At 47.8% G+C, this 11,820-nt stretch overlaps 1 protein-coding gene across 1 annotated transcript in view; it reads right to left on the bottom strand.

Moving 5' to 3' along the window:
* Positions 1-4,499: 4,499 nt before the first annotated feature.
* The window catches only part of LOC106806866 (T-cell leukemia homeobox protein 3-like), a 17,677-nt gene continuing 10,356 nt past the window's right edge, over positions 4,500-11,820 (bottom strand). The window contains exon 3 of the mRNA XM_014809001.1: positions 4,500-4,985. Coding sequence (XP_014664487.1) covers positions 4,769-4,985 — 217 coding nt within the window. The 3' untranslated portion in view covers positions 4,500-4,768. The remainder of the gene's footprint in view (positions 4,986-11,820) is intronic.

Here is an 11,820-nt window from a genome sequence, read left to right as displayed (position 1 = left end):
GTACGAGCAGTGTCCTGTACGAGGTTGCCTGGCAGAGACAGTGATGACCGGACGAGGCCGCCTATACTAATAGCTTCGTGTCAGTGTCGTGATTCGCCAGTTTCCACATAAATAGCGCGCGCTTAAATGCGACTAGAGCGAGGTGATTTCAGGCGTGGCACGAGCACCCGTTTTCTGGCGCATGCCTATTGCGACACATGCGAGCCGACCGGCAGTGTGGTGGTACTCAGCGACACTTAGTATACTAGCATGCACGTCGTGCCTTGCACACGCACGCACGCACGCACGCACGCAGCCTAACTTGAGGCACGCACGGGTCACGCAGTAGGGCCGCCCACAAACACAATGCAGCACACACCACGCACGCACAGCCAGACCACACAACGACGACGCACACACGACAACACAACAGTTCACGCGTCGGACAGCACCACCACACACCAAACACACACACACCAGACATACAAAAATCAAGCATAAGCCTACGGATATACGTGGCGTGCGTGGCGAGCACGCAATGGACACATGGCACACATACCTCATTTAGGCAACCACTACGCGCAGACACGCACACTCGCATCGGTATTAATAATAGTATATATATATAATATATAATATATATATATATAATCAGAGTAACATAATAGAGATCTCTATTATATACTCTGATATATATATATACTCATTAAGACAGAAAGCATACACGCATCAAGCCTTTGACTGTTACGTGTCTCATCAATGCGGCTCGTAAATGCACGCACTCGGCTCAGTCCGACCGGTGATAGCGAAGATTGGCTGCGCGTGCGACGGAATCGAGAATTCAATATCGCGTCGGCAGCGCTGTCTGCTGTTTTCCCATAAACATGCAAACCGATCGCCCTCGTCGTCGAGGCGTTATCGTTCACACTCCACGATAGCTCGTTCAATGCAGCTCTTCCCAAAATGTTTCGTTGTTTTTCGCTCTCGTTCTCTCACTCTCTCCTCTCTCTCTCTCTCATCTCATCTCTCTCTCTCTCTCTCTATCGCGTCTCGCTCTCGTCGTTCATCTCGTGCTACACCGTTGGGTAATCGAAGTGCCGCCCCAGCGATACTTCCGAACGACGACAGAGGGAGCGGCAGGGAAGACGGAATAGAAAAAGGTCCAAGAAGAGAAAAGAGATCGACAGAGAAGAAAGGCGTGTGTGTACGAGAGGCGAGAGAGAAAGAGCGAGAGAGAGAGAGAAAGAGCGAGAGAGAACGAGAGAGAGAGAGAGAAAGAGAGAGAGAGAGAGACAGAGCAGAGAGAGAGAGAGAGAGAAGAGGAGAGAGAGAGAAGAAGAGAGCAGAGAGGAAGAGAGAGAAGAGAGAAGAGAGAGAGAGAGAGAGAGAGATGAGAGAGAGAGAAGAGAGAGAAAGGGCCAAGGCACCAAAGACGCGATATCTCAGTTCTGACTTCCGGTCTCTACACGCGCAGGAGCGAGCGGCCGTCGCGACGGGGGACGGCGCACGCCGACGACGTCGGCCGACCCACGAATTGGCTTCGGTCTGCGCGTCTCGTCGCGCAGAACTGTCCTAAAATTCGTACTTACTGGATATAATACACGTTACGGCTAGTCAGACATGAATCGTAAGGGCAGATCGTCGGCGGCCCAAATCGGCATTAGATTGAACGTCGATGACCGTTTCTGGCAGAACTTACGCGCGCCGGTAATTGCCGACCGGAATAATAGTCGCGCGAAAATAAAGCCGCGCTTTTAATGAGGGAACTTGACATTTTGCGACTAAAGCAAGCGATGAAATAGCGCCGGTCGGTTGACAGCCACACAACAGCGCCTGCAACCTGCCGCGAGCGCTAAGCATGATCGTTTTGTCTCCCAAAATTATTCTTTGTCTATTATATATATATGTCCCGAGCATGTTCCTGTCGTCTTCTGCTTCCCATCATCCCTGCTTCCCATGTCACGCATTTGGTTGATTTTGTTTTGTTTTCGTTGTTGTGTTTGTTTATAATTGCTGCTGCTGCGTGCTGCTGCTGCTGCTGTTGCTGATGATGATGATGATTATAATGATGATACTGGTGATGATGATCATCATGATGATCATGATGATGATAATAACTGTAGTATGGTGCTAGCGGTGACGGTGGCGTGTGGTGATGAGCAACGGTGGCTGTGATTTTGGCTTGATCTTTTTTGATAGGGTTGGTGTGTGTGTGTGTGTGTGTGTGTGTGTGCGCGCGCGGGTGGTGGGGGAGGGCTGAACAAAGCGCTTCGGCGCACGCGATCGATGCCGGCTTCTCATTACGGCCGCAATTAACGACGCGGCTCGACAATCCCGCAACGCCCGCGAGACGTCGTCGACTACTGCCGGGACGCAGACGCTCGCTGTGTAGCGCGCACGAAGGCTCGCAGCGAGCGAGCCGACAGCTAGTTATCGCGTGTCGGTCTATTACACGCGAATTGATTCAATTAAACTAAACTGCGGCGCTGATTCGGCGCTCTGATAGCAGCAGCAGCACACGGTGATGCCGCCGTCACCGCTGCCGCCACCGCTGCTGCTGCTGCTTCCTCCGTCGGTGCGCAAAATGGTTCGTCCGTCGCAAGCGTGTATACATGGCGACCGTGGGCGTGAAGCCCGTGTTCGAGCATCGGTCATCCCCGCTCCAGCGGAGCGCGTATGTCTCGATTGCGTTCATTAGTCGTTCTCGCATGCGGAGCAGCTCTCTCACTGCGAATAGCTGCTGCACGCACGCGGCGAGAGAGTGTTTAATGGAACGATCGGGCGAACATTGCACATTTGCAGCTCTTACGCGCGATATCAAGATTTGTTTCGCGTCATCGAGAGAGAGCGCGCGTGTACGCGGCGGACGACGCTGCTACTCTAACTGCCGGCATGTCGTCGGATAATGCTGAGTTACGCGCACGCCCAACCAACGTCAGCAAGCTCTGTGTTCTCGTGGTAAACCGCGCTTGGTTCGGGGCGGCAGCGCAGAGCGGGGCGCGCAACAAACAACATAGAGATATAGCGACGACGCGAGACGAGGCGGCGCACGCGCGAGCGACGCCAAGCGGCGGCTGTCATCTGTAACGCTCGCGTATTTCGCGTGCTGCTGCTCATGAAGAATTTACGAAGCGCGAAGCAATACGCGTCGATTACGTAATGCGTTTATGGGAAAAATTCGTCTGCGACGACGCGCGCGCGGGTTTCAGCCCCGCGTGCGAGAGCGCTGCCGCCTAGTTGTTACACACAGGGAAGCCGATCAATCGCACACGACAGTCGCCTCCCGCGGGTGCGTGCCAGCGAATCCTGGCTGCGAAGCCATCGACTAGTATTTGTTTGAGAAGGAGAGTGAGCGAGAGAGCGTGTATGAGCGGGAATGCACGGCATTTTTGCGACGCATTAACATTTAATATGACATGAAATCAGGTCACTCACACACACACGGTGCGGGTGAACGCATGGACAGCTCTTTCTAGCTACGTGTATAGCGCGGTGGGGGAATACAAAAATATAAGGGGGAGCACGCGCGACTACGTGCAAACCGTCTCGCTTCCACTGTTTGACGTTTTAATGTGACTTTGCAGTGCTCTGTGAATTGTGTCGATTCCCGCATAAACGTCGACGATAGTAGTGGCATATAAATGCACGCTTGCTACTGAAGACGCTGGCGCCATCTAGCCTGTTACGTAGCCGATATCTCTCGCAGCGTCCGTATAGGAAGTAAACGGTTGAGTAATAAACCGTGCGAATGTTCGATCGAAATTACTTGCTGATTAGCGGAGCAGTTTTCATTTTAAGTTTCATTTCCGCGCGTAGCAATAATTAAACATCTTTAGAAGTAGAGTTTTATCAATAAACTACTTTTTGCGCTCTCGCGTTCTCTATCTCCCCCTCCCCCTTTCTCTCTCTCTCTCTCTCTCTTTCTCTCTCTCTCTTTCTCTCTCATATCTAACCATCCACCTGTATCTTTTCTCTTGCTCGATTCTTTCTCTCACCCTTACCCCTCACCAACTCTCTCATAATTCGCCCTCTTCCTACCTACCTCACTCACTACTCACACCCTCCCCTCCCTGCCGCTCTAACTCCTTCTTCCACTCTCCCCTTTCTCTCTATTTATTAAACCTCCTTTTATTCTTCCACTCTCTACATCTATCTATCTACGCCCCTTCCCCCTTCCGCACCCCCTCTCTCTCTTTCTTTTTTCTCTCTCTCTCTCTCTCTCTCTCTTTCTCTCTCTCCTCTACATCTATATGTATTTACGCCCTTTCCCCCTTCCCCTTACCCCTCTCTCTTTCTTTCTTTTTTTCTCTCTCTCTCTCTCTTTTTCTCTCCCTCCTCTACATCTATATGTATCTACGCCCCTTCTCCCTCCCGCACCCTCTCTCTCTCTCTCTCTATTTCCTTTCTCTCTCTCTATATATTTCCTTTCTCTCTCTCTCTCTCTCTCTCTCTCTCTCTTTCTCTATCTCTCCCTCCTCTTATATATTATATATATATTATATATATACATATTAAAAAGATCGTAACGACTGAAATTATTACCGTGGTACTATAGCACGACACATTAATTAAAACTATTTATATCATGACGCATTACAATTATATAAAAACGCATGCGTTTGTTCGTTGCCGAGGGCGCGTATCAAGAAATGATGCCGCATGACCCTCCTCCTGCTGTTGTTTAATTAAACAACAATGTAATCGTCCCCTGCAGCAGCATGCAAGCGGAAGCCATATTAGAGATAGGGTTGCCACTCCCACAGTCTGGTGCGTCCGTCACATAAACTACTTAGAAAGTTGCTTCCAGCGTGGCGCGCTGTGTCTGTAGCGCGTTTGTCTCAGCCCACGGCTGTAGACTCTGCAACGCGTTTAGGGATGCGTTGGCGATGCAGTGCGCCTCCTGTCGGGGAAAGGCGACCCCGCTGCCCACCTCCTGGTGATGCAGAGACATAAGCAGACGACTAGCGGCTTGCCTCTCGGCCTCGCGCTCCTCGGCCGTCTGTCGCCTAGCAACCGAACAAACTTGTAATTAATATATATGAAAACATAAAGCGCGCGAATGATTCACGTTTATTCCCCGATAATGACATTTTATTTCGCGCGCGCGGCGTATATATGTGACATGTGCGGCCGTCGTTAACCAAGCAGTCGGCGCGAAAACGCAGTTTTAAGAGCGTGATGAGTAATCACACTTAAGATTAAAATTTTAAATACGCATCAAAATAGATGTCAAGTGAATTCAAATATTTTCATCAAAGTTATGGCGTGATAAATCTCTCACCACCACTCCATCTATATTTGTCGATTTCGGTGACATTCGGTTTGTATTTCGCTCGTTATTTTTGCTATTTTTGCTTGTAATACTCGCTGGCTAAATCTTGGCGTAAATATAAATATTATTTGAAATAACCGAGTGCAGTGATACAAGTTTGATTCTAGAGTAAAAAAATGTTTCCATTCACGTACGCATTGTGTGTGTGTGTGTGTGTGTGTGTGTGTGTGTGTGTGTGTGTGTGTGTGTGTGTGTGTGTGCGTGCGCGCGTATGTATGCATGTGCGTGTGCGTCCACTTGCCCGTGCTTTGCCCGTGCTTTGCCCACACCTCTGGCAAATAGTGCTGCTTCGTGTGCCGGCTATTTGTGTGACCTATTTGGGCACAAAGCCACATCGTTGATTAGCTACGCCTGGGGCAGCGCTGGGAATTGATGTGCGCTCGGGGGGCTGAGTTATCCCACACCGCCAACGTTTCTCTGCGCTGATCACGTTCGATCGCTCCAAAATCTACAATCATTATCGGCCTGGGCGTAACGCACGAGTTATAAATGGCGCCCAGTTCACATTTGCTCGCTCTCCTGTATCTATATGACCCGTCATGCAGTGCGCTCTCGCCATACATTACGGTTAACGTGCGCTTTTTTTTTTTTCTTTATTAGATACGATGTGCGTATTTTTTTCTTCTTTCAAACAATTTGGTAATTTCGCAACATCGCCATTTTATTGTTTCGGCGAAAAAATACGTTAGGATGGCGCAAACGTTGTAGTATTTATAAACAGCATACGGTGCTAGCGTATACAGTCTTTCTCCGCGCTAATGCTTTTTAGCTAGCGTGTGATTTTCAGCGCAAATGTCGCTTCTAATTTTTCCTACGAATAGCCGTCCCAACGTGTTAGCTCATCCATTGCTCAATGCTCGCGTATCCTCTCCGATTACGAACGAGATTATCAGAGTTAGGCAACATTAAGGTGGCTTCACACGGACATACCGGTTGTCTATACTGTTCAGTAGTCTTAGTGTTATATTATCCAAAGCCATCAGCGGTCGTATTGATCGACTCGTCCGGCAAGCTGCTATTATACTTACTCTTACGCTATTAAATTTAATCTTATCGTTACCTCTTGGACAATATGCTTTGCAAGTGCATTAACAATGCATGAACGTAAATCTGAAAATGTTTAATGTAGTAACGGTTACACTTTGTGTCAAATTAGGCTAATTCGCATTTACGAGTAGACATAAAAATGAATCAGCATGCAGCAAGATAATATTTCGTTACCTGTCATTGATGGTCAACGAATTGCGTTCAGCATTTCTATAAATTATATACACGCTGACTTGCTATACATGTATTTTTATAGATTACACTATGTAGAACATCATCTGATTGATAACGTATAGAATATAATGCTTGTGAATTTTTGTTTGCGAATAATATATTATCAAGATTTAAGCTTGCTCGCACATGATATTCGTGTGTTGTCACGTAAATGTCGTGTGATTTTCGCACGCTTTATTGTACTAATACACATTTTCATTCCTTTCCGTTCTTTTATTCTTTCATTCTTCACATCTTCTCTCTTATATTAGTTCATGCAATTCCTATTATTCTTGTTCACTTTTATCGTATACCATCCGTGTTATTTTTTTCTCTTCCTTTTCTCTCGCTGTTTTTTGTGGTCGTTTACCGTAGTACGATATTCCTTTTTCTAATTCTTACACGGTTATTACTCGTAATACCACTAGTTTCTCTTCTCCCTTTTTCATACTTTTTTCTTATAACGAATTCTCTCATAGCTGCCGCGAAAATCAATGCAGAAAGTCTCGAATGTACGTGAAATTTGGTGTGATTAATTATTGAGATACGATTACGAGATCATGGCACGCACGGTAGCCGAATTACAGCCCATAAGCACGTTACTAAGTGCTTGCTGCTTTGCCTGCGTGCATGCCCGCGATTCGGTAAGCGCTCGTACTTTATGGGGTGGGGCACATTGTCATAGTGATGATACGTGTGCATGAGAAATATAGCAATAAATAATCATTCTATACTCTACGGATGCATGTAAATGTGAGCACCAGACTTCCCATTAGTTTCCCCGCGAGCTGTTACAGGGTTGCTTGTCTCTAGTGGTTCGCATGCGATAGGTAAGTGGCGACTAGATTATTGTATTTGAGCGTGCCTGTTGGATAAAACTGTCTGGGAGAGCAGGTACTATACCGCAGATCATAAACGCTCTTAATTACCGTAATGTTAATACCACTTGAGGTACGCCGCCCGCGGTACACACATTATGTCATTACGATCCTCGTAAATGAGGCATAACGGTTGCAGTTAACCATAACTGTGTAGCTGAACCCATGCAGAGCTAGCAGTGTCTAGCAGTCGATGAGGCTTGCGGACGCGGTGAGCATGCTCTCCTCTTTATCGCTCGCATAATGCAGTGAATCTTCTCGAATCGGTATCGCGGTTTCTTTCTCTCTGTGTCGCTATCTCTGTTTCTCTCTGTGTGTGTGTGTGTGTGTCCTCCCTCTCTCTCTCTCTCTGATAGCAATGAAGCACGGATAGGTCATCGAATACTAGACACTAGCTCCGGTTAAAGCCATACGTTACCAGGCGATGCGCAGCGTCCTCATCCTCTCTCCGTGCCCGCTGCTGCTGCGTGCGTGCGCTCTCGCCACCATCTGCCTCGCTGCTCCCCAGGCGGCGTGTGTTTAATTGAGCGGCGGGCAACCGCTGCTCGCCTCGCAGCCCCGTTAATTTGATTGCGCCAATTGCTAATGGACCATCACAAACTCCACTGTGTAAATTAAGGCAATTAATTCTCGCGTAATTTTGCGCGCGCATCGCCCGACATGTTGCAGCGCGCCGCGAATTTTTGCTTCATTAGATCACGACTCATCCGGTGATTGCGTTTCGGGGCCGGCTCGCTCGCGCTAAGAACGTCTTGTCGGCCCATCTGGGGAGCAAATGGATTGCAATCACGTATTAAAGAGCAAGTAATTATTAACATGCGGCTTGCGCCTCGCTCGGGGCGCCTCGCGTCGCAGTGAGCTCCCTGATTTTATTTGCGTCGCCGCCGCCGCGGTGCGGTGTGCATCAGCGCTATACTTCTGCGTCGGGTTGTCGCGACCATGTTCCTGCCGTGTCCGCTACGCACGCCCCCCCGGGGGAGTCCGTACGCGCTCCGTACGGCCAGCAGACGACATATCGGTCCGTCGAGGCTGTTCAATTCGCCGCATACGCAACTTAATGGTTAGCCATATTTGGAAACAAAGGTTTTTAACATGCCGCGGTGGCAGCTGCATGGGCGCACGGTAGTGGCAGCATAGAGAGAGGACCCGCGGCGCAGTATCACCATGACGTACATATATATACAGCACGCAGAGTCGAGCGGACACGTGAAGGCAGCAGGAAATACCGCGCCGAATCATCTATTTGCGTCGAAATGTAATTAATTTTCGATTGGCTAGCCAGCGCACTGGGCGCTGTCGTTAACGAATTGGCGGCGCATGACATCTTGACAGCAGGGTTTACATGATAAAGACTCTCGTCCGATGCAATATCCACACGCCTGATTGCTGAAAATACCCCCTTCCCCGTATACCGATCAGCTCAGCTCTGACTATAGCTCCGTCATACTTAATCTGTATTATTTTTGTGCTTCTTTTTTACTGTGTTAAATGAATGAGTGAAATTAATTTCAATCGGCGAATGAATTGCAATTGAAGCGAATTAACCATCGCCAATATCAAAACTTCCACGAATATTCAGCGATAATGGAAGCCTGCGGTTTTCGACGAAACGGGTTTTTCATCAACTATTGCGATCCATGCCTATCGATATTCCCAATATTCATCAATATTCTTATGTTTATTTACAAAGCGGGTGATCGCCGTTCTTGCTAGATAAGTGCGGATTTTCAAAAACCTAATAATTGCATGTGAGCCGCATGCGGGGTTTCAGCCGCAGGCGGTCACCAGCAATGGCATTAGCGCATCGTATTCTTCACGCCACCACGTAGCACCAATGTTTTGACCCTCGCTGTTTTGTAACTTGGTGTCTGGGTAAATCAAGGCGCGATAATATTCACTGCAGTTTAACTGTTCTTAGGTCGGTCTAAAACCATGCGCGTTACGGTTTATAGTAGAACATAACGTTTAACGTTTAACAACAGTATTAACGTGCAGTGTAAATGAAAATCAAGGTGTTCGCTTGGCAATGTGTACTGAAGTAATTTAATTGTACTAATGCCAGCAACACCCACGCAGTTTTCTTGGTAACAATGCGCAACCTATTGTCTATGTAGTATATACATATACATACAAACACGTACACACATACCACACACACACACACACACACACACACACACACAGTTCTCGGGCACAGCACACTCAGTGTCCGCCATCACCACACGACACACACACACACACACACAGCACACCACACACAGGCACACACACACACACACAACACAAAACACACCACAGCCACACCAAACATACACCTATCGCACGAATGTATAGACACGCATACGACGCCAAGGCATGTACGAAGGCATGCATGCCACATGTACAACATGCGCACGTCAAACACGCGCGCGCGCACATCGAAACATCACACACGACACACATTCACAATCACACACACACACACACACACCACACAGCTTCGAACATCACAGCACATCATGTACCGAATCATAGCTGGCGGGTTCACCCAACGTATACACGGCTAGCTGGTACCGTACTTAGTTGGTCGTAAGTTCTGGTAAAATGCGTTCACACGAGTTACGACGAGATTCGAGGCTTAGCTAGCCAGGAATAATATAGACGGTACCCGGTCGACAGTTCCACACGCTACACTAACGTGTGCAGCGAACGGGCTAACCAGTCTAGGTGAGCATAGCGCGCCAGGTGGTGCCGAATATACGCGGCTTAGATGGCGCGGAATATGATTCCTCGCTTAGGCAAGCGGAGCTTTCGCGCTAGAGCAAGGCGTGGCTTAGCAAGCGCGTATATTTTAGCGTGTGAACGCACTTTTCTCTCTCGTGTGAACGCAGCTATACTGTCGGTAGAGTGCTCGATGCACATCGTTGAGAGCGTAATAATGTTGTAGTCTGTAGATAAATTTAAAGACAAAACATCGACTTTTAGGCTGTTACTCCGAGTTTTCGCCGCTTACGCGATCTCAGACAACTTAATACCTGCGGAACTTAGTGGCAACCGCACGCGGGCTATAGTTACTAGAGCTATAGAACTACATAACATAGATAACTAAAACAATAGCGCCATTCGTGTTTATATAGGTTATGGAATGTATACAAGGTTATTCTTCATTAAAGTTTGTCTGATGATCGCGTAAGCCGTGAAACTCGAAGTAACAGCTAAAAGTGATGGCCTTGTCTTTAATTTATATACAGACTACAATTTATATATATAATATAATATCTAGGAGTAGCATAATAGGGAAGGAAGTGTGACTTCATAAACAAGGAAATTCGTCATTTACTAGCCTTATAATACCTACGATTTACTACGCGTAACTCATTCATCTTGGCTCAAATCGTACACAGTACATTCGCGCTAGCATCGTGCGAAATCGTTTCCGTCGTAACACCCGCAATCCGAAGATACAGACTAAAACGTACGACACGATTTCCATTCTTTGTTGCCAGCAAACTCGATGCGTTTCGGAGCTTTAATTTGAAACAAGAGGCAGCTACTAACCACAGCTTGCTTTCTCGGCAGAGCGTGTGGCTTGCAGGGAGATTGGAGCTGGAGCTGCTGCTGATTGCGGTGAAACGTGCGTGGTGTGGGGCATACCAGCTGTATGCCGGTATGTAGCTGTATACCGGTTCAAAGGTTTCTCGCGAGTGTTGCGTCGATGTCCAATCTCCCTCGAGCCACACCGCCTGCTGAGAGAGCAAGCTGTGGTTAGTAGCTGCCTTTTGTTTCAAAGAAGCCCTCCGAACTCCATCGAGTTTGCTGGCCAACAGAATTGGAAAATCGTGTCGTACGTTTTAGTCTGTATCTCCGGATTGCGGGTGTATACGAGGAAACGATTTCGCACGATGCTAGGCGAATGTACTGTGTCGATTTGAGGCTTAAGTTGGATGAGTTAGGCACGTAGTAAATCGTAGGTATTATAAGGCTAGTAAATGACGAATTTCCCTGTTTATTGAAGTCAACTCCTTCCCACTATTATCTACTTCTGATATATATATATATATATATATATATATATATAGTATATATATATTATATCACGTGTGTGTATGCGCTCATGAAGAGCAAACATATGTGCCCGCAGGATGGAGGCGCGTGGCTATGCACGCGTGCACCGCTGTCGATTCGCTGCGCCGCGTCATCCGCGCCATAAATGGCCGAGTGCAATCAGAGGCAGTTAATGGCGCAGATCGTCAGCAGACAAGTGCCATCGTATTAGACTAATTTGCATTTCGCAGCCATTCGCGGCTTCGCTCGCTCTCGCTGCCTTGCTCACTTTGGCGGCGACGGGATGACGGTGGTGTGACAATTGTTCGCACACTGCATTATCGTGTT

Source organism: Priapulus caudatus, unplaced genomic scaffold (assembly GCF_000485595.1).
Source record: "Priapulus caudatus unplaced genomic scaffold, Priapulus_caudatus-5.0.1 Scaffold183, whole genome shotgun sequence".
Taxonomy (NCBI): domain Eukaryota; kingdom Metazoa; phylum Priapulida; class Priapulimorpha; order Priapulimorphida; family Priapulidae; genus Priapulus; species Priapulus caudatus.
The sequence above is the reverse complement of the archived record's forward strand: the minus strand, read 5'-3'. Positions and strand labels throughout refer to the sequence as shown.